Source organism: Rhineura floridana, chromosome 1, assembly GCF_030035675.1.
Source record: "Rhineura floridana isolate rRhiFlo1 chromosome 1, rRhiFlo1.hap2, whole genome shotgun sequence".
Taxonomy (NCBI): Eukaryota; Metazoa; Chordata; class Lepidosauria; order Squamata; family Rhineuridae; genus Rhineura; species Rhineura floridana.
The window spans coordinates 120,775,900-120,800,237 of NC_084480.1; the positions used below are offsets into that span (position 1 = coordinate 120,775,900).

The 24,338-nt window shown below is 40.6% G+C and overlaps 1 protein-coding gene across 1 annotated transcript in view; it reads right to left on the reverse strand.

The window, feature by feature from the left end:
- SLC24A2 (solute carrier family 24 member 2) overlaps window positions 1–24,338 on the reverse strand; it is a 121,678-nt gene that overhangs the window by 48,815 nt on the left and 48,525 nt on the right. The window contains exons 3-4 of the mRNA XM_061609513.1: window positions 18,562–18,591; window positions 16,312–16,420 (exon numbers count right to left, since the gene is read on the reverse strand). Coding sequence (XP_061465497.1) covers window positions 16,312–16,420; window positions 18,562–18,591 — 139 coding nt within the window. The remainder of the gene's footprint in view (window positions 1–16,311; window positions 16,421–18,561; window positions 18,592–24,338) is intronic.

Consider the following 24,338-nt stretch of genomic DNA (forward strand, 5'->3'; position numbering starts at 1 on the left):
TTCCTCCTGATGTGTCCCAATGTAACAAAGATATCAGAAGCCCACTCCACAGTAATGTGGAGCTGCCCCTGTTCTGTGGAATAACATATTTGTCAAGATACAACAGGCACCCACTATCTGCACTTTCCAAAAACAATTGGTTCCGATGGGCTTTCCCAGCTGGATAAATGGGTCTCTGCCATAGGTGTCTACTTTGTATTGTATTTTAAAATTATATCTGCTGTTTTTAAGATGTTTTAATTATATCTTGTAATTCTCCTTGAGATGTATAGATCTCCAGGATGCTAAGCATTTTCCTTCTCCCTTTCTTTCAATAGCACTACATGACACAACCACCCCATAAGCTGGGATCTCATATGGTATCATTCAAATTTGATGACATTCAAGATTAAGTGTCATATTCAACATTCATGAAAATTCAGTATCAGTCCTTCAAAAATTAGAAATATATCAAGTAATAGGTGGATTTTTCATAGGAAAAATGAAGTGTACCAGGCCATCCTGAATCTTCACTTCTGATTACTTAGAAAACAACTGCACAATAAATTAGCATGACATACAAATTGGCAAGATGATCTCTTTTTCACAAGACCAGTTTCTGTTGATGTAGGATACAAGTATCCCACTTATATATTCACATAGTAACACATGCTGATAGTAGCTTATTTTTTGCTTATACCATGGGGCCACAGACAACAATTGTCAATGGGGACTTATGTAATTGTTTCTGTATGAATAAACAGAACAAAAGTACATGGTTAAATACAATGGGTTCAGTCCTATCCACTGTGGATGCAGTGCTCACAGAACATAAAGAGCCTGTTGCCCCTGTTGTACAGACACAGTACTAGGTCATTAGGTGCCATTAGGTATGTACTTCCCATATTCCCATCTAGCTCTTCACACTCCACTCAGCTCATTCAAGGAATGATAGTTCAGTTGTCGCACATGGCAAACACCACGTTTGAAGTGAGGAGTGCTGGATATGCTTTCCCATCTTTTCCTTGTACTGGGCTGTCTAATGGAAACACAGATGTTAAGCACATTGGCCTTTTTTACAGGAATTATAGAAATCAAATGTAAAACTAATTCCTCTTTTTTAAAGAGAAATCTGTGTCAGTTTCGTCGTTTTAAAACACAGTATCTTGCACACTTGTATACATGACGATCTTTGGATGGAAATGTATCTGAAAATTATAACTTTAACTGCAGAGTGACAGACTCACTAATTATGTAGTATACAACAACTGAAGTTTGGGAGTGCTCCTGGACCTGGGTCTTGCTCCTAGAAACCCAGGTGATGGCTGTGGCCAGGAGTGCCTTTGCTTAGCTTTGGCCTGTACCCAAGCTGGACCCTTTCCTGGATCACACAAATCTGGCCATGCCCTGGTCACATTCAGATTGGACTACTGCAATGTGCTCTACATAGGGTTGTCCTTGAAGATATTTTTAGATGTTTTATTTTATTGTTTCTGTTTGCCACCCTGAGCTCCTTTAGGAGGAAAGGTGGGATATACATTCATTCATTAATAGTTAGAATAATGCAGCTGGTGTAAAATGCTGCAGCCAGAGTGGTTTCTAATGTTCATTCTACATAATGTATTATATCATTTCTTTTCAGTTTGCATTGGCTTACAGTTTGGTTTTGGTGTAATTCAAAGTGTTAGTTATTATCTATAAAGTACTAAATGGTTTGGGCCTGGGGTTAACTGAAGGACCTCTTTCACCTGCATGAACCTGCTCATGGACCGCATTCAACATCCCAGGACCTGCTCCTTGTTCTTCCACCTCTGGAGGGGGCACAAGAGTGGACCTTCTCAATGGCAGCACTGAGGCTGTGGAACTCCTAAAACAGGTTCAGTTGGCTCCCTCTCTGATGAGTTCTGGGAGGGCAGCAAAGACTCTTCTAATCTGCCATGTGGAATAATCAGTTTTAATCTCCTACCATGTCAATGTATTCTTAAACTGACTCAGCTTTTCCCTTTCAGGCTGCTGTTTTAATTATTTCACTTACTGTAATTTTACAGTACACTATATTGATAGTATATGGTATATTAATATATACAGGTATTTATAGAAATATATTTCCACATTATATTCACGTATAGACTGTTTCAATTTAACAATATTTAATTGTACGATAGTTTTGTTTTGTGTTTTCAGTTTGGAAATCACCTTGGAGGCCTCTTTGGGGACCAAAAGACAGGAAAATTTAAAAAATAAATAAAAATAAACAAAACATAGGAAAACAGCTTTTCTATATCCCAATAAGTTCATTAACTCCATTTATATGTTGGTGGAGCCACAGTTGCTTTTCCCTTCCATGGTACAACTAGAGAGTTAAAGGGCAATGTTCAGGGTCCAAAGTAAGAGATGGTTATTCTGTTCACAGGGGAGAAGCTCTCTGAATGAAACCTTGTAAATATTCTCTCAATTTTATTCCAAGAAAAACATGTTAAGTCCTATTTGGAAATTTTGCTAAATTATTTTAAAACGTATCATAACAAAACCATTATTATTATAAAATAAAATTTCACATATACAAATTGCAGTTATCGCTGCATAAAGCACTGCCATCTCTACCATTAGAATGCCATTTATTTCTAATTTATACCAGGCAGAATGCAAGAAATTCAATTTTCAGTCATTTTTGGCTTTCAAATAGAAAGCTATGTCTTGAGAAGCTCTAATGTAAAGAGTAATTGAGGTAAGATTCCTCCTCCCCACTTTATGATAAGCATTAGCAGACTGACCAAATAAACCATCTTTAGCTTCTAGAAATGTGTTTGCTTGTCCTGGCATTTTTAATACCTCTTAAAGTAGTCTGGGGGTGCCACAGCATTTGATTGTCCTGATGCGCAATCTATACTCTGGACAAGAGGCTACTGTAAGGACAGAATATGGAGAAAGCGATTGGCTCCCAATCGGAAAAGGTGTGAGACAGGGGTGTATTTTATCACCCTGTTTGTTTAATCTATACACAGAACATATCATACGGAAAGCGGGATTGGACCAAGATGAAGGAGGTGTGAAAATTGTAGGAATATCAAGATATGCAGACAATATCATACTACTAGCAGAAACCAGTAATGATTTGAAACGAATGCTGATGAAAGTTAAAGAGGAAAGCACAAAAGCAGGACTACAGCTCAAAGTCAAGAAGACTAAAGTAATGACAACAGAAGATTTATGTAACTTTACAGTTGACAATGAGGGCATTGACCTTGTCAAGATTATCAATACCTTGGCACAGTCATTAACCAAAATGGAGACAATAGTCAAGAAATCAGAAGGCTAGGACTAGGGAGGGCAGCTATGAAACAACTAGAAAAGGTCCTCAAATGCAAAGATGTATCACTGAACACTAAAGTCAGGATCTTTCAGACCATGGTATTCCTGATATCTATGGATGTGAAACTTGGACAGTGAAAAAAGTGGATAAGAGAAAAATCAACTCATTTGAAATGTGGTGTTGGAGGAGAGCTTTGCGGATAAAATGGACTGCGAAAAAGACAAATAATTGGGTGTTAGAACAAATTAAACCAGAACTGTCACTAGAAACTAAAATGATGAAACTGAGGTTATCATACTTTGAACACATCATGAGAAGACATGATTCACTAGAAAAGACAATAATGCTGGGAAAAACAGAAGGGAGTAGAAAAAGAGGAAGGCCAAATAAGAGATGGCTTGATTCCATCAAGGAAGTCACAGACCTGAACTTACAAGATCTGAACAGGGTGGTTCATGACAGATGCTCTTGGAAGTCACTGATTCATAGGGTCGCCATAAGTCATAATCAACTTGAAGGCACATAACAACAGTCTCATTTTCATATTTTTTTTAAATAACAATTTTATTATACTGAAGTTTTTAAAAGAAGTATTTTTAAAAGATTCATAACTAAAACATGTTGCATTAACCACAAATTAAAATAGGTATTCCAGTTCTCCTTTGCGTACTTGACAGGAGCTGAAGTGGAAGGATTTTAGGTTTCCCCTTGAAAAAAGGATGAATTTGCAAATAAGGAAGGAAATATTTTGTTGCAGTTACATCTTTTCTTCCTGGAAAAGGTACATCTGTTTCCAAAGCAAGGAGCAGAGTGTCTTTATGTAAAGGTCATAATGTAGACACAGACTGCATTTGCATGACATAGCAAATTGTAGTTAATGGTTTACTATGAACATGGAGACCACTCCTCTACTAGCACGAATGGGAGCAACAAACAATGCACCCAGACTTAGCATTATATTGATCCTGGAGATCATGGGGTGGTAGTCAACTAACATTTTGCATGAATACTAGAATCAGCACTCATGCAATGGGGTTCCCCCTTTCCTCCCCCCCAGTATGCATGCCCCACACTGTCCCCAAATCTGCTCTGGAAGGTTGGTTGGGGGAAAACCCAGAACAGATTTATGGGGTGCATGGGAAAAAGAGAGGGGGAAATCATTCCGTTGCACAAGGAGAAATCCTTAACAGTGTATAAAATGGAATAATTGCCTTAACGCTGTATACAACCCATGGTTTCTTTTGATCCTTACAAACCAGAATGTGAAGCCATGGCTTGTTTCTGGCTTAGTTGAATGGAAACAAATCACTATCCCCAAGTCAGACGTAACGTTTCCTGCTCCCACATGTTAGGGGAAAAGTGATGTGGGAGTGATCTCAACTTCACGGTAAACCTTTAACTATGACCGACCATAATGGGTAAACTTGGGCCATACTGATCGTAAAAAGCTGCAAACAAAGTGGCAAATTTTTAGAAATTGGCAGCATGAAGTAATCCAAAAATATGTTTGAGGAAAGGTCTCCTGCTTTTGAGGTCTCTGAAAATTTCCATAGCACTTATCCTCATTGCAACAATAACTTTAGGAGATCAGCATTCTGGATAAAATGCCCCTTAATTTGATAGTTAAACCTATATTAGGAGTTCAACTGATTGGATAATTGCTCTTTATGTTAAGAACTAAGTACTATATTTCCATATATCATTTTTTTTATATAATTGAGGATATATCATCATGAAATATGTGCGTAAGACAAACATGTGCTGATAACATATGGCTGCAGTCTTATCATTTGCTGTTTTCTATGTGTCGTAGTATCTCAGAAGAGTCTGATACATTTCATTTTCCAGCATCTTTAGGTATGCACATTCATTGCTGTGTTTAAGCAGAAAAGACAGTAAAAAAGTAGTAACTAAGCAAATAAAGAAATGTGTAAGCCACAACTAACTTCATTAACCAAAGCACAATAGGAACTCAGTAAACCACTTGCTTCCCCCCCCCAGTTATGCCAATGGGTCCACTCCAGATTAAGCAATCTGTGGTTTTCAAACTTTTTTAAGTGGGTGTGTATATAGGCATGTATAGGTATATTTGTCAAGTTTTGGGAATAAGACAGCATGGAGTCCAACAGATACTTACATAATCACATACAGTAATACCTCGCATTAACGTACTGAATGGGACCAGAGCGAGTACGTAAACCGAAAATGTCCTTAAAGTGAAGCACTACCTTTTAAAACTTTTTTTACCTCTCCTTCATACGGAGCCTCAAAGCCCTCCTCTAAAGCCTCCCAGCTGATTGCGATCGCGCCTCCCAGCTGATTTGCAGTAGTGCAATCGCGTCTATTTCCACCCCCACACGCTAAAGCCTCTGCTGCTGTGCTGCATTTCTGGAGAAATACAGGCATATGGAGCATGTATGTTATAGCGAGGCGACGTTAAGTGAAGCGACGTTAAGCGGGGTATGCCTGTATTTATATGTTTCTACTGATTTTAAAATGTTTTAAGATGTAATAACTTAGAGAGGTAGAATTCTGGCAAAATTTAAATAATGTCAGAACTTTTGTTATATGGACAAAAGCACTTAAGAATCAACAGAGCTTGGAAGTAACTCATTATTTTTAATGAGTTACTTGTAATTCGTTACAATTTTAAATAACGAGTGGGTAATTCCATTACATTTGGCAAGTAACGGAACGACTAGTAATTTCCCTACTTTTCAGCTGCAACTTTAACGTTTCCACATTAGGTTGCACGTTACTTGGGGGCGGGAACAAGGGGAAGACAGCTCCTGGCTGTGATTGGTTAACACAAGACATGTGCCTCACATTGATTGGACCTCTGTGCAGACTCTCTCTTCCCTCGTGATCTGTGTTAGGATGCACGAGGGAAGAGGTGAATAGGCAGGGCCTGCTAGCGTCTGAGAGGACAAAATGGACGCCGGAGGAAAAAGCCAGGGCAAGGACAACGGAGGAGAAGGCAGCAGCAGAATGGCGAAGAGCTGTGGAGGTGAGTGACGATGATTTGTGTGTGTGTGTGTGTGCCCCCCCGTGGCACCATTCTGCCCCCCCTGCCCCCCTGCGGCACCATTCTGCCCCCCCACTGCCTCTCCTTGCCTCTGCCACCCCCTCCATCAATCACAAGGCACTTCCAAAACTTCGGCCTAATCTTCTCTTCCTTCCCCCCCTTTTTGAACTCTCCCCCTTGTTCCCATGCATACTTGTGTGCTGTATTTATCCAGACAGAGCACTCCTGCCTTTTAAAATGCCGACTAGCTTTTTATTGTATATTTATTTGAACTCCATCTTTCTTTTTATTTGTATTTTTGTCCTGTTTAATCACAAGACTGAATTGTATGTGGGACAAAAACTGTCTCAGTAATAATAATAATAAGAAAAATAAAAAATCATTAGGTGTATAATAAATGGCTTAAGGCTGATTTTTTTGTTCTTGGCAGAGATGAGGTGAGAAGTAGGGTCCTTGCAGCTACTCCTCTCAGTCCCCCAGCTCTCAAACTCATGTTCTGTGAGAAAGAGAGAGATTCCCAGTCCCAGAGAGAGATAGACTGTTGACAATCTCTGCTAATATCTATACAAATGTACATAACATGCATCACCTGAACTCACATGATCTAGAGTTACCTTAGATCTTGCAAGATTTGCAAATGAGAAGCAATAGGGTTTTATATTAGTTCTGATTGTCTATTGGGCTATCATAGGTTATATGTTTTTTTCATTTTCTATGGCAAAAACTCCAACTTCAGTGGAATTTATGTGATGTGTTCTAATCATTTGAATTTGGCTAATGAATGCTTTATTCTTTCATCAGAACTTTAGCACTAGTACTAAAATATTAATAAAAAAGAAAAGGGAAAGAAAAAATACTTTACATACATCATTCAGCTGTATTGCTAATTATAGATATAGATATAAAAGATAAATGGCATTTTGTCAAAAGTATTTTTGTCTACATTTTATACCTCATCCTTGGTTTTCCAAGCTTGGCATGGAATGCTTCTCATACAGAATTAATTTGAAATGCTGCATATTTATTATCATAATCATCATATTCAAAATAAAAAATATATGTACCGCCTTCAAGTTGATTCCAACTTATGGTGACCCTATGAATAGGGTTTTCATGAGGCTGAGAGGCAGTGACTGGCCCAAGGTCACCCAGTGAGCTTCATGGCTATGTGGGGATTTGAACCCTAGTCTCATTTTGTTCTCACAACAACCCTGTGAGATAGTAGGTTAGACTGGCCCAGGCAGGGTTATTCAGTGAGCAAAAATGATGCAAATAGGATCTCTTTTAATTGTGCTATCGACCTGCTTACTTCCACTCTGACTGGGGGATCTTGCAGCATGGGGAAGAGATGGGGGCACATCACAGCTGAAGTTCACCCATATAGGAGCATTATCTCTTGTTTATTACAGAGACGCCTGTTGCAGGTTTTGCTGCTGAGAGCAGCAGTCAGTTAGTGCGGCCACTTGAGTCACAGCTTGTTGATCCTGAGGAGGCAAAACTAGAATGTGAGGTTCAGAAAGGAGGGCCTGTGCATGAGGAGGAGGAGGGCATGAAGCAGTGCCAGTTGCCCACAGCCACATCTGCAGAACAGCAGATACCATGGTTTGGCTTTGAGAAAGCTTGTACATTTGTGAGCCAAAGTGGGAAAAATGTTGTTGTACGATGCAATTACTGCCTTCCAAGGATCAAAAATCTGAGATCAGCTGTTTCCTCCTCATCCAATGTGAAGAAACATTTTGAGGTAAGCCTTTGTCATGCTGGTCCTCAAAGAGTGTTCATTGTCTATTTATGTTTAAATTGTGAAGTTCCTCTTCCATTTTTTCTTGGATTCATGCTTTGTTCTTCTTCCTCAGAGGGCACACCCTGAGAAGCTGAGAGCAATTGAAGAAGCAATAAAGGCAAGGAGACGTGGCCTTCCTGAACCAATGCATGACACCCCTCCTCCCAAAATGCTGAAGCAGCAGCAGACAACCCTTGAGAGGTGGGGATCTGGCAGGGAGCCTGTCACCCAGAGCAATCTCGACAGGAGAATCATTGATTTCATTGTAGAGGAGACATTACCACTTCAGACTGTGGACAAACCATCATTCATTAATCTGGTTCGCATTGGACTCCCCAAAGATCTCACCATCATATGTGCCAAGACTCTGAGAGACAGAATTGAAAAGAGAGCATGCCACATGAGAGAAACTCTTGCAAACCGAATGGGTGCTGTGGCATATATAGCAACCACTGCAGATTGTTGGACCAATGGCAAGAAGAGTTACTTTGGGGTAACAGCCCACTGGATCAACCCAACTACCCTGAAACGTGAGGTCGGGGCCTTGGCTTGTAAGCGTCTGAAGGGGCGCCATACGTACGATGTCCTTTCAAAAGCACTGCATGATGTACATGTGCAGTACAGGATCCACAACAAAGTTATGTGCACTACTACAGACAATGGCTCCAACTTTGTGAAAGTGTTCAGAGTTTTCATGGCCAAAGAACCAGTGGAAGCTGCAGGCACCAGTGACGATGATGGTGATAACCAGGAGGAGGAGGAGGCTGAGGTGGAGTCTGTGCCTATCTGTGAGATCCTGGACACAGGACCTGAGGCAGAGGAAGAAGCTGCAGACTCAGGAGAGGATTTTGTTTTACCACCACACCAGAGATGTGCTAGCCACACCCTCAACCTTGTGGCAACACAAGACATAGAGGCCATGCTTTCTGACTCCTCCAAAAGTAGTCTTCTTGGTCCTTTCAAGAAACAGTTTCGTTCCTTGATGGGAAAGTGCAGCAAGTTGTGGTCCAAGCAGAACCAGTCAGCACAGATTGCTGAGTATATCCATGCGCAATATGGTGTGTATCTGAAGGTACCGAATAAGACCAGGTGGAATTCCACCTTTGATGCGTTGAAGCAACTACATGAGCTCCTGTCAACTGTGCCACTAAAAATGCATGCCATAATGGACCGCTGCTCCTTGTCCAGGATCACGGCTGCTGAGATTGAAGTGGTACAGGAATACACAGAGATTATGGAGCCACTAGCCCAGTCCCTAGATATCCTGCAACGGGAGAACGGCATGTTCATGGGGTATTTGCTACCAACACTCTGCAATCTGGACCGCAAGTTAGAAGGACTGGAAAACAAACCTGAGAGGTACACATACTGTTTTCAGCTGCTGAGAGGTGTGCGCGAAGCCCTAAGAAAGCGGTTTGCAGCTATCTGGGAGGACAAGAGGCTTCTTCTGGCAGCCTGCCTACACCCTTGCTTCAAACTAGATTGGCTGGAATCGTGTCAGGCCGCCACCCATACCAACAAGTAAGAACATTAGGGAAGCCCTTTGGGTGGATTACTCCAAGGGAAATGTTGTCTCAAGGGAGGCATCAGAGGGCTTAAGGTGGTAGGCAGGGGCTGGGCCTTTTCTTCCTGGGGCTCCTCATCACAACCTTGGGTTGCTGCAGGTAATCCTTAAGGGTCTGCTGTGCTGCCCCATGAGTGTGGTGACTTGGTCACCTTCCTACCTTCCATGTCATCATCCACAGGCTCAGACTGGACCCTGAACCAGGGGACATGACAAGCATCAGGAAATGAAGAGCAGATGATGGTTTCCTAACATATATGTGTTAACATATCCTCTCTCTTTCTTAGATACACAATGGAAGCCTTGTTGAAAGCTGAAATAAAGATGGGTGTACTTAATGAGGACAGTGATCAGTCTTCAGATAAAGACCAGGAAGGAGATGACTTAGAAGATGACTTCTTTAACTTTCTGCCCCAGGGCAAGAAGTCAGCAGTGGACACTGCTGAGGAGGAACTGGTGAGGTACCTGAGGTCTCCCAGCAGGGAAGTGTCATCACTCCATGGCTTTCCACGTGCGCTGCGGTGTTTTTTGCAGCACAACACAGGCATGCCTTCAAGCGCCGCAGTAGAACGCCTGTTCAGTACTGGTGGCAACGTAATGACTGTAAAAAGACATTCCATGTCTGACATGCTCTTTGAGCATCTTGTTCTTTTGAGACATAACAGAAACATATTATAAAAGCATTTCAAGTGTAAAATTTGATTTCAAGAGTTGGGGTATCATCATTGTTTGGGGGGATGTGAGATTCTGTTATGCCGTTATTGTTGGCTATTAAACCGAGAAAGCAGAGGTTAAATTTCCACAAGTGAGCTACGTGACTTAGCAGCGAAAGTTGGCAGAGCTCGAGCCATCTTCAAGGACACGTTGCTAAGAAACCTAGGCTCGGGCAGCTGGCCTTATCTATATAGAGGGCCAGCAGACACTTGTGAGTGTGGGGGTCGAGGAGTTTGTACAGAGAGAGCTTGTGATATATTGTCAGTAAAGTGACTCTTAAAACTTATTGCTTGTCCGGCTCATTGCTTCAACTGGCATCTAGTCTGTCACTACACTGTTCTGCATCCTGGGCATCTGCTTGCGCCAGATACAACATCCAACAGTTATGTTAATCTTCAAGTGTTGGGGTATCTTCATTGCTTGGGGGGATGTGAGATTCTGTTATGCCATTATGTTAATCTTACAGATAATTTTTTTAATTCTACTACCCCCTGTGTGTGTGTGTTTATTTTTAATATTGTTTTAGGCTTCTTAGATGTGCAGCAGCCAAGGCCAGCACCTTGTAGGAGTTTTTTTAAAAAAGTAACTGAAATGTAATTGTAGTTGAGAAAAAGCAAAGTAATCAGTTACTTTCAGAGCAATTGTAATTGTAACGGTAATTACTACTTTTTTGGGCCAAGTAATTGTAACTGTAATTTATTACTTTTTAAAAGTAATCTTCCAAGCTCTGAGAATCAACAAACTTGAGAATCAACCAACTTCCTGGTGTAGCATAAGGGCTAAGGCAGCAATCCTTTACACACTTTACTGCATTGTAACCATCATTAAACACTGTGGGACTTACTTCTGAGTAAACAGGCATAGGGTTGTGCCACAAAAGAATGCACTACAAATCAGGATGTTCCCCATTTCAAACTTTTGTAATTTGGCAATTTTATTGTTGTTTTTATTTCTTGTTATTTTTTTATGGTTGTTTTTATTCATCAGATGTCAGCTGTTTGGAAATGCAGTATTGAAGGGTGGGACAGATCGAAATAAAACTCATTAAGTATTCTTAGGCAAACCATTATGTCTCAGCCCTTCTCTCTACAACTTTAATAAGGAGACAAAAAAACCCTCTCCTGCCTTTTTGTAAAAGATAATATATATGAAGTGCTCTGAACACTAAAGCACTATATGAATTTAAGTATTATTATTTCCCAGAAGACAAGCAATTGCCAGGGATAACTTAACAGGAATATTCCTTGAGAGGAATATTTTAATCCTTAATAAATGCCCTAAGGTAAGGCTGTTATTGCTATAATAGCTGAAAAAGCAGTGGTATATTGATTTCTTAATTTTCTTGTAATGCATTCTGGATTGATATGCATACTCTTGCCAGACATGCATTATTATTATTAATTATTAACAGTATTTACTTGGGCTGTGCAAGGATCCCACCTTGTATATGTATCTGGCTTTTTTGTGTGTATCTCTCCCTTTTAAAAAAAAATGGATCTGTTTCTGAGTCGCCCTGTGCTCTGTCTGCTTTTTGATTGATTGATTTGCTTTATTACAGTCAAAGACCAGCAGAACCCAATATACAATATAAAAATTATAACCACAAATAACAGTACAATATACATACTTGTGCTACATAATCTCTGATTAAAACCAAATCTCATTGTTAAAATTAGTATGTTAACAAGGCTTTTCGATGTTTGATAGCTGCAGCACAGAAGCTCGCCACTTTAGATGAGACTCGAGGATCTGTGTCTGCTAAAAGATATTTCATGTAAAATGCAGCATCCCTACCCAGGATTTTTCATAAAATTGGGGTGATGAGCAAACGTCTAAGATCATAATAAAAAGAACATTCTAATAAAACATGAGTTGCAGAATCAATGACACCAAGAACACAGGGGCAGAGACGAGCTGCAACTGGAGTTTTTTGATATCTGCCCTCTAAGAGGGCAGAAAGCAAAACGTTATGCTTGGCCAGCGTAAATGCTTTCCTAAGCCTGGGAGTGTCAAGAGAAGCCAAGTATTGTGCAGGGGTAAAAGGCTTTATGTAGAGATTAAAACCAAGTTTGGAGCCTGCAAGAGACAAGTGGTTTTGACATTCTACATCTAGTATTCTCTGTGTAATAGTCACCTTCGCTTGAGAAAAACCTGCTGACAGAAGCGAGGAGGGGGAAAAGCCTAAACTTGAGAGTTTAATGGCTAGAACAAGAGGGGCTAGGCCAACAGGAAGAAACAATAATTTTAGCCAGTACTTGAACTTGAGTATCCAAATATGAGCCTTAATCGAAGGGAGCCCAGCTTCCAGACGTAGGATGGTATTAGGGACACAAAAGGGAGTGCCCAGTATGTTCCTAAGGAACTTTGTTTGAATGGTTTTGAAAGAAGTAAGTTTGCCATAAACACTTGTCTGTGCACCATATAATAGTTGGGAAATAACTTTGGCAATAAATACCTGTATGGCGGATGGCACAAATTGTCCACCTTTTGTATAACGAAAGGAGAGAAGAGCCTTGGTGCTCCTCTTAGCATTGGCCATGGCGCTATTTGCCTGTAGATGCCAGGCTCCGGAAGAGTGTAAGGTTATCCCAAGATATCTATATGAGGGTACTTGTTCAAGGGAGGTCCCATTTAGCCACCACCTATGTTTTTCCCTCTTCCTGGAGAACACATGGTTAATAACCAACGACTCCATGTTACAATAGCTAGCCAGGGCTCTAAGCAGACGACGAAGACCAGTGCTAGTAAGGGATACAAGTACTGCATCGTCTGCATAAAGGAGAATAGATACTGGCCTATTTGCAAGAGTAGGATAATGCGAGGGAACCTCCGTCAGAGTTCTGATTAGGGAGTTAATATAAAGATTAAAAAGTGTAGGGGCTAAAATGCAGCCCTGTCTGACTCCTTTAGAAATGATGATGGGCCTAGTCAAGCTGCCGGCACTGTTGCACCTTATACAAACTTGAGTGTTCTGATATAAACAGCGTATAAGAGCTAAAAGCCGTCTGCCAATATTAGCAGACTCCAGTTTAGCCCAGAGCTTGTCTCTTGGTATGAAATCAAAAGCAGACTTGAAATCTATAAAGGCTGCATATAAAGCCCCCCCAGTGCTCTTAGTATATTTTTCTATAAGGTGTTGGAGGACAAAAACGTGATCAATGGCTGAGCGGTTTGCTCTAAAACCGGCTTGTTCCTCTTCCAAAATGTTTTCCTGTTCAAGCCAGGTCAGTAATTTTATAAGTGGGTGTCTTGCATATAGCTTGCTGACAAGATTCAGCAAACAAATGGGCCTGTAATTGGCAGGGATTGCCCGGCTGCCTTTTTTAAAAATGGGGATGATAATAGAAAGGCCCCAGTCTCCAGGAATATGGGCAGTTTGATCAATGCTCGTAAATAGAGCTGCCAGGACTGGAGCCCACCACTCTGGCTCTGATTTAAATACTTCAGCGGGGACATTATCAGGCCCAGGTGCTTTACCCGGCTTCAGGTTAGTAATTAAGGAGATGACTTCCTTAACAGAGACTGGTGGCCAGTTAGGGAGATCCTCTGGTGGAATCTCAACCTGACGAACCCCGACTTGAGCACTTGAGTAGATGTTTTGAAAGTCTAACTCCCAAGAATTCACAGGTATATGGTAATCAAAATTAGTGATGGTGTTTGGCCAGCCCCTGGCCATTAACTTCCAGCAAGCGGACGAGTCCTTAGTCCTTGAGGCTGTAATCAGGGACTGCCACTGCTGAGCCTGCACTGCTCTTTCCCCCTGCTTGATTAGGTGTTTGTAGCTTTTCTTCAGATCTATGCATTCAGCGGGTAGTGCAGGAAGATTCTTGGATCTGTACTCCCTATATTTTTTAATTAACAGATTTTTTAGATCAATACATTCCTGGTCAAACCACAGTTTAGTCTGTCTGCTTCAATCTGTTATTCATGCTCTAAGTTGCTCTGTATAAAATAAAACTCTGTGTTCCTCATTCATTCTTAATGGGAATAAAAATATAGCTGTAATTTTTATGCCTTTTGGCAGAAAATGAAATTCACAGACACACAAGCCCCTCCACAGTAGATTGAGCCAGTCAAGTTGAAAGTTTAGAGGCTTTTGTGAAGGAAATAAAAGGGGTTCACTTTTCTCTATAATTTATATTACGGCTATACCATTATTAGGGCAATACCTTTATTAGACCAACTGAAAGTCCAAAATCCATATTTGTTTCAAATTTGTGGGAGGGGGGAGAGGAGTGAGGGTTTTTCTCTTGCTCTTAAAATAATTAAGAAGCGGTGAAGTGGTGTGTATTCTTGCTTGTGCATTTTTAGAAAACATTTTGGCACTTGCTGGTGTTGGGAGGGGATGTCATCCAATTGGAATTGCAAAGCGAGGCTGTCCTTAATACTGGCTGCAGAACACAGAAGAGTTCCAGAGGATTTTTTTTCAAGCACAGCAGTTTCGCTCAAATGCAATGTTTTTGCTACTATATAGATTTTCAAGATCAGAGCCCATTTTTGAGCACATGAGGTGACAAAAATCAGACAGAAGTCTACAGGATGTGCTGGTCCAAGCACTTCAGTAACAGAACTTACACATACACTCTTACAGCACATCTTCTATCAACCTATATTGAGGGCTGAATAGTAAAATTTAATCCATTCTTCTCATTTCTCCCCTTGTGCTATGCTCTTTTTTTCATCCTTTTAAGAAAGCTGGTGGTGCTTTTCCAGGTACAATCTTAGGTTGAGGAACAAGCTAGTTGTTGGTCATGGCCCACTAGCAAATTGTTTAAGAATTATCGCTGACACTGGATTTCTAAAATGCTCATCTAAATACTTTTATTACAGCACAGGAGATAAATATGCCTCCTTCAGCATTGTGTTATTTATTTATTTTTTAAATGATTACACATCAGCACATAGCAGCAACTCTAATCCCCCTGTGTTTCTTAGTGTACATGATACAGGACAGATGCAGAGTTATGCTCTGAAGGAGAAAACAAGAGAATTGCAATAAGATGGCAAATTATACAATTTGATTAGGCATCTTGGGTTTTAGTGTTGTCTTTTTGGTAAGATGGCAAGATATGGTTCAATTGTTCATGAGTTTTTGCCTTCACAATCCAGACAGATTATTATTGGTACAATCAGTGCCAATTGTCCATAGTCTTCCTATGACAGCTGAAAAACTTTATAAATTCAAAAGAATTCCCAATAATTTCTGACAGTATTTTTAAACTAACACATGCACTTGTCTGAGCACAAACATGGTATACATAGAATGTACGGGATGTATGCATAGCACCTTTTCCTTATATACTGATGAATGTTATCTTTTATAGTTAAAAAGTACAAAACTCAGGATCTTCATTTCAGAGAGATGTGGAGCGTTTACATTTTAAAATTGCAATTAAAAAAAGTTTTCAAATGGGTCCTGATTTCTTTGGGCTTCCAGTACAAAGCATTTTTTTGTAAGCACTTGTATTTGCAAATGATGAGACTATCCACATTAACAGTCATGTTTGACCACTTATTTCTGAAGAAATTTTAGCTTTGCAAATACAAGCATTATTTCAGAAGACATATTTAATGGTATGAAAAGCTAAGTCATGACATCGTAACACTGACACACCGATACACACACAGAGAGGATTGGGTCTACATTTACTTATTTAAATCTAGCTGAAGGAAGATTAATTCTTTGAGTAAGACCTTGATTCAAGAGGCATTTACACAAATGTTTAAGCATGGAAGGGTTTTACATGTGTGCAACCTCTGCTAAGATTGAAATAAAGCACACATTTGTGACCTGTGCCCACAGACAACAGGAGAGAAAAGACATTAGCTAATGAAGATAATTTTAAATAAAATTCATTTTTGAGAGAGAGACGGGGGGGAGGGAGGGAGAGAGGGAATGAAGATAACAGAAAAATTAAAACAAGTTAAAGTGATACCTTCAGCAAGTGGATCAAGGGTGTGAATCATAAGCTGGAAAATACTGTTCCTCATTAGACTGTTGTGCAGAGATGCAGAACTCCCACCTCGCTGAAGACGTGGCTTAGTCTAACGGAGGGGGAAAGAAAAAACTATTTGAATCCTATCTGGAAAATAAATTTACTTCATGCATTATGACATTGTGACTTCTGTTACATACATAAAGCAGATGTTTTCTTCATATTTTAGGACCAAGGACTCAATTTACAATAAGATAACATTTATACAGTCTTATAGTATATAGCATTACTGAGAGATTCAGCTTTCAATCCCTGGGTCACACTCTCTATGCCTCATAAACACAAATGTTTTTGTAGTAGATGTCAGGCAGCTGTAGCTGTAGCTAATGAAGAAGGGACCACTCCCAGTCCATACTGGAAATAATTTCAGCATGCTCAGGGAAAAAATGGGGGCTCCACATTAGTCCAAACAAGATCAAGCCTCTACCAAGATGCCTCCTCATTTTCCCTTACTTACTGAACTGAACTACTTACTGGTATGTGGCAGCAATGGTCTATGGCAGATGCAGTGGTAAAACCTCTGGATGCTACCATGAATATGGATGAGCACATCGTGAGATGCTGGGAACCTGAAATGATGGTTCCCATAGTTCTGATATTTGTGAATGTGGTGCACATTTTCACATCTTGGGATCCTGGGGACTATATTTCCCATGGTACCTAGAAACTTTGGACTCTGCCACAAACCATGAATGGTAGCCAGGTTTTGTTCTTGGGTTACTGCTTGTGGTTTGTTTGGGGGAAACATACCAAAAGCACTGGTTTACATGTAACATGAAGTCATCCTCTACTTTGTTCCTTCCCTGATGGGGCAAAGGAAGGAGCAACACTGGAATTGTTGAGCAGCCTGCACCAGCAGTATTTTCTGATCTGGACAGGTGGACCACCCTGCCTCTAAGTACACATACAGCCCAGCAGACCATAGTCCCTTAGCTGATTGACAGGGCTAGAACATGTTTCCTTTTGGTTCTGTGGCACTATCAGCTAGAATCAAGTTCTTTCTGGCATCTCCCTGCTGCTGCTCCTTCTCTGGCTGATGGATAGGGTTAGTCTTTCCCTTGCTATTATGTTCTGTCTGGGAGGCAGGCGGTGTAGCCTCCCTGTGATCCTTAGACCTCTGGCTGATGGATGAGAAATAAGCTCAGTTTGTGCAGGGGTGGGGGAAGAGCACGGGGAGGCATTTACAAGAAGGAATCAGTGAGAAGAGTTAAATATCAGCTCTTACATTTACCTTATTACATAAAGTGTTGTTAATACGTCTTTGCCAAGATAATGCATAGATCAGTTGGGGGGATACTTTGGCCCGGCAGATGTTGCTGAACTACAGCTCCCATCCACCCCAGCCAGTATAGCGAATAGCCAGGGCTGATGGGAGTGAAAGGTTTCTCACACCAGGTGTAGATCCTCACTCTGTACTCATTTGCCTATCCAAATACTGGTAGTAAAAGAATGCCTGGTTGTTGTTTTCCCTTCCCAAAAGTGATTTACATGATGATGATGATGATGATGATGATGGTGATGGTGATGATGATGATGATGATGATGATAATATTAATAATATGAAGAAGTTACACATATAAAAAGAGTTGAAACAACAGCCAAGGTTGTTGCACCTCCTTGACCAAGTGGCAACTAAATAGTCAAGCCCCCACCCACCCACAATGATCTTGGCTGCTCAGTGTGCCTGGCCCAGTGACCAGACCATTACCTTACCCATGGGAAAGGGAGGTGTGGGGGTGTCTTTGGCTGCCAGTCAGCCAATACAACTGAAGCACTTCACCTAAGCTGGGACCAGGCAGAAAGCTTCTACACTTCCTTCTCTTGTGGGCTTCAAACTGGCAAGGAGAGGGGCAAGCAACTACAATTTGTGGTTTGGTGACCAATCTTAGTCATACTCAAGCATAGACCAATTGAAATTACTGGGCATGACTAACTTAGGGCCATGAATTTCAATAGTTCTGTTCTAAGTATAACTTAGTTGGATAGAATCCCCTGTGTACATACTTCCATTTTCCAATAAAATACAAATAGAATTTTAAAAATCCAGTTATTAATTTTAGCACTAGAATTCCAAGTTTTGCTATTGTACTTATACTGCCACACATATAATAAAACTGACTATAAGATGTTTCACCTATACCTTTTAGAATAAAGATGTCTAGACATAAAAAGATACTAACTACTGCCTACCGTTAGCATCTGGTCATCCTCGGCGTTTGACTGCATGAGTGGAAGGGAAAAAGACAAAACAAAACAGTAAGATGAATGATAAAACATGGAAATGGTTTGAAAAGAAAGCATCAAAAAGAAACACACAGTCATTCTCTGGGTTTTTTTAGTTGCATTGGCAAAGAATGCTAGTGTAAATTCTCTAGAAAGGAGCCACATCTGAATTTCATGGAACGCTAGACATTTATTTTAGACACACAAACATCAAAGGGTGCAATCCAAGTGGTAGTTGCACCAGGCTGAGGGGAATTGGATATGATGGATCTGTGGCTGATCCAGTTGGGTCCCGGCCCCTTCAAGCACACCCACGGCACAGTCAAGGGTCAGCCGGCCCAACCTGGCTCAGCCAGGAATCCACCGGAGAAGCCCAGTCCAGGGTAAGAGAAGCCAGCAGAAGCTGACACAAGGCCCCAAAAAGGGGCATTCCAGGGGTATGTTGGGGAGGGGACTCACGCTACATCCAGGTCCCGTTTGGCTCTGTCCTACAGCCTCCAAGTCCCAGCCATGCTACACCAGAAACAGGGTGATGGAAGGAAACATGCAGTTTGTTTCTTTCTACTGTGCCCTGTTGGTGCAGCCAGCATCCTCCCCTCTCAGCAGCTCCTGAATGGCAGCTGGATGTAGCAACCCCTTCTGCTGGCTTCAATCCTGCCAGCCTCCAACAACTTGAATTGCTCTGCCTGTCATTCATTTATGTAAGGCCATGAAAAACAAGGACCTCAGAGTAGGCCTACTACAAGAAAAATGGCTTGAAGGAATGATGATGATTGTATCGACAATTGGAAACTTGAGATCTATGTCTTTGTAATTGATATTAAGGGCCAATGAGAAGTTCCTTTGAAATGCAAATTGCATCAGAGAGGCAATGGACTGGACAGTGGCAAACAGTACCATTTCCCAATCCCTAACAATCTGGAGGCTTCCCATGACTGCTATTTACATATTTTAAAAAGTGCACATAATTGCATTCCCACAATTAATGCCATGTCTCCTCACATCTACTTTGGCTCTTGCAGGATAAATACAGCAATAAAGCCCAATAAAGCTCATAAGCACCGTTATCCAGATTTACTGGGTGACCATCATATAACCATATCCATATATCCATAAGTAAATAGCCCTTCTGACTGTTCAAATTCTTCGGATAAAGGAAGCTGAATATTTCTTTTATAAGTGTGGTATTGTGGCAAGGGCTGACTAGTTCAAAGGGCTGGTCAATACAAATACCCTCCTTGTAATGGCACTCTTTTCTTATTGTTATATGAATTCCTGGCTCGTGATGTTCTCTAGAAAGAGAACCAGCCATTTTTTCACACCACCACAGAGTTCCTCAGTGGAATGAATGTTGGCATAGAAAATTGCAGTGATTATTTTCAAATCAATTAAGTTGGAATATTAGCATGGTGAACTAGCACTGGATGTAAAGGTTTGTGCAAAGTGCACTGATTTTTTTGACAAATCTTGAAACAGAAAAAAAGATTGCACTTGTTGCCCTGCCTGACAATTGCCACCTAGTAACTGAAAAGATTAGAGTTATAGTTGGCAACTTTACTTCAGGATATGGAGATCTCTAGCAACTCCAGTTAAAAAGTTCAGATTCTTAGATAGTAGGACTAAGGTCATCAGCCTAAGGAAGACTTTGTTTGAGACCCCAGAGAGTCACGTAGACCAGGGGTCGGAAGCCTTTTTGGACCAGAGGGCACATTTCAAATGTTGAGAGTGCGGGGGACAGCAGTAACAAAATGGCTGCTATGGGGGCATGCCATAACACAAAAATAAGTGAGTAGTCATGGTAAAACTTTTCCCATAATTGTATTTCCATACTAGAAAAGGCTTGACCTGTTGAATTTCTGCCTATCATACTGTTGTCAAAGGCACTGATTTTCCCTCAATGCCAACCCTAAATCAAAGCCAAAGCTGCTATTCTGTACCTACCTAACTGGAAGTAAAAACCTTTAAACACAAAGAGACTTACTTCTGAGTAGACATGTATACCACTGTTCTGTAAGTTAACCATACAGTGAATTCTTAATGAGACTCTAGTCTTTAGCTCCTGCAAAGCAGGAGACATGCCTAAGCCTCTTTGCAAAGTTTTCACATTTTCCTTTTGTGGGGAGGGGGATTCTTTAACATTCATCCACACTTCTTATGTAGCAGTATTTGTAGAAAATAATTTCTATGCACTACCTGATCTCTGGTGAACTTACATTTTTAAACTTTTTAAAAAATGTTTTTAAAGCTTTTTAAAAAAATGTTTTTAAAGATGTTTTGTTTTAATATATTTTAAAGTCTGTTTTTATGATGTTTTAATATGTTTTTAGTGGTTTTGTTTGCTGCCCTAAAAGGGAGGGCAAAACAATAACTCCTTAGGACCCAAGGGATTGTCTAGTGTCCAAACAACTCACTTACCATCAAAGTTCTGACTTCACTCCTTGGCTAATAAAAGTGACATGAAGGAGCAGCTGATGGAGAAATTATTATATACAAACAATAAGCAAAACATTCTTTTATAAAGCTATAAAGGTTTATAATATTTTAATAAGTTTAGTAGCCAGCCAGAATCCTTTTCTCTTTAAGGCTGTCTTTTTTTCTCTGTACTGGTATATTTGGCACAGCTTCAACTCTAATAGATAAGATAATGTAGAACACTGTGATGAACATCTTGGTATCTCTAAGACGTAGAAAGAATTGCAGTAGCTAAAATACTTAGCTCATTAGTTGGAGTGCTTAGCTCACTGTGAAAATGCACTTTCATGTGAAGTACTGAACATTGCCAAATTCACTAGAACATGATGCAGAAAGTACAGTACCTATGCAATGCCTATGCAAATACCTGTGCGATACTGTAATGCCTATGTCATCCTGTGTCATACTGATGTGTTAACTCCTGATTGGTAGATGCTGAAGTCTTTGTCCTGAAATGTATAAAAACCCCAGGCAACCAGTGCCATGAGCCAGTTCTCCACTCACTATGAGGGAGACTGACCAAGCATATGCTTGTCATCTGATAAAGGCCTACATTTTTGCTGCAAACCTGTGTTCTTCAATTTTACTCAAGGACCCCCAGTCCAACGAACTACAAAATTCCCCGTCACAGCCAGGCTGGCTCATTTCACAGAAATTGCATAGACAGGTACCTGCACATTTTGCTCCATGGTTTTCTTTCTAGGAGGGCTAGTGAACTGAAAGCTCAGATTCCATTGGAGATTCTGCTAAAGATCTTCATGGGTGCCATGGCGCCCATGAATGACGGGTTACAGGATCCCAGTGGTAGTCCATAGAAGACTAGATAAGCAAATGGTCCAACTCAACATAAAGTAGCTTCATATGCTCCTATGTACCCACTAATAATAAGTAAATTAAAATCCCAGCTAAACTCCACCTTTCTCTCTTTCACCTTATTGTGACCACCAAAAGTAAACTTGGGGGGAGTGCAAAAGGTTGCATCTGCTATAGAAGCACAGGCAATTTTGTTCACAATCTTATCTGCAGTATGGGAGATTGAATTTCCCATCCTGCTGAATTGTCACCATAAGTGGTACTCTTGGTTTAGAGTTTTCAGGGCTTCCATCAAGCTTTGACGACTTCAATCCACTGTCTAAGTATGAATGCAGTGTTTCTAGAAACAAATTTATATCAGCAAGCGAGCATGCTGAGCACACTGATCGTACTAGTCATAGAGAGAGAGAGAGAGAGGATTTTAGGGTACAACAAAATTTTCCTCAAAGAAATTAGTCTGTTGTCTTGTCAAGCTTTTAGGACTTTATTTACTGGTGCAGGGCTGTAAATACACTAGTCGCCAGATCAAAGTGTTTCCATTAGCCACACTGCCGATCAATTGTAAAATCTCTTTGAAGCTGAATTTAGGGAAAAAAAACATTTAAGTTACTCCCACCAGGTTTTACAGGGAAAAGGGGCGGGGTCTGACTAGCATTGTGTGCCCCTGTTTTCAGAAGAGAGATGGAGATACACTGAAATCAGCAGAGCAGTATGTTTCTACCCCAGGTGCCTACATTTAAGATACTTGGTCCACTTTTACTTTGTAAGCAAATTTCCAAAGCAAGTAATGGTAAAATATAATTATTTTGAAACTGTATAATTTTAACTTTCATTGACTTCCTAAAAACAAACCTGTTATAGGGGTATAATAGTGAACTACACTTCAGGGTTGTTGTATAACAATTTTTCAGCCCAACCTGCAATGGGGGGGGAGGGGAGAAGCAATGAATAATATGGCAGGATTGCTGTGAGCTACTTTCTCAGCTTCAGCCTGCACCAGGGATCTGGACAATACTGAAGGGTTTATGTAAATCACTCAGGCAGCATTCAATTAAAATACATTGCAGGGCTGTCATAAGCCACTCTCTTCCAGCCACACCCTGTCCAGTCAGCCATATGAGAATAATGAACTGCATTTGCTTTGAAATTTGCATCAGTAGGACTATTTATTTATTTAAAACATTTATATACTGCTTAATCATTTGCATTTTTAAGTGGTCCACATAAAAACAAGCCATACAGAAAATAAACAATGAAATCATCATAAAACCAAACACAGCTTTAAAATGCCTGCTGGAACAAGAACATTTCACTCACGGTTCTAAAGTCCAACAAGGAGGGTGCCTGTCTAATCTTAGTTGGGAGGGAGTTCCACACACTTGGGCCCACCACATTGAAAGCATGGCTTTTAATGTTTTATATGGAATAAGAACTGACATAGAAAGAGTAGGAACTCTTATCTTTGCTACTGCCTTTTGGGGTATTTTGGAGGAGGGGGTCAGGAGAAGTATACACACTGGTACCCAAGCCTGACTACATCAAAATCTTGGATTTCTCCATTGGTTTCCATGGACAGCTCTTACTTCCATCCCTATTAAAAATAGCTCTTGAGTGTGAACCAAAAAATTACCTATCCAGACAACGAATGATTTTTTTTGTCTTTTAACATGCTGTTTGTTAGATTTTATTTGTATATTATGTTGTTTTTATAAGCGGCCCTGTAAGCTTCCCTGAAGGACAGTAAAGAAGTCTTCTTTAAAAATAAACGAAAATGGTTCTCTCTGTTTTTAAATCTTCCTCCATCCTCTTACTCATTTCTCTCAAAAACATGGAGAAAAAGGGCAATGGTAAAAGAGAGTGAGATACCACCCTCACCTTCCACTCTCCTTCTCTGTGCTTCTTCCCTGTTTCCTCAGCTAGCCTGTCCTGCCTGTCTGCAAGCTAATTAGTGGTTCCTGGGCTACCACAGTCACACACTCCTCTTTACAGGCCACTTCCAGCCAGCCCACCGACTCCATACCCTGCTGTGTTCTCAGTTTCCAAGTGATTCAATAGTCTGTGGTTACTGACCATGCTCAGTCCTCACTGGATTGTTTTAGGTCCCTCCCCATTAGATACCCCCCCAAATATATCTTCTGGAAACCTCGGGTTCACCCAACCCTGACAATACCTCCCCTATTGTGTGAGCATCATTTTGTCTATATAAGGATTGCCACTCACCCTTGAATTTTGAAAACAAAGGAAATAATCTGCAAAACAAATTGCAATGTGGGATGTTCATGTTCAGGATTCCAGCCACCCACGCCCTTTTCTATGATATTCCATTCCGTCTTCCATAATACTCCATTCCTAACACTACCACTGGTTTTCCTTGTTTCCTTCCCGTCAGCATTTTGGGCCCACTGAGTATGGTTCAACAACAAGTCTTCCCTTTTCTTCTCTTGATCTATTCTTGCATA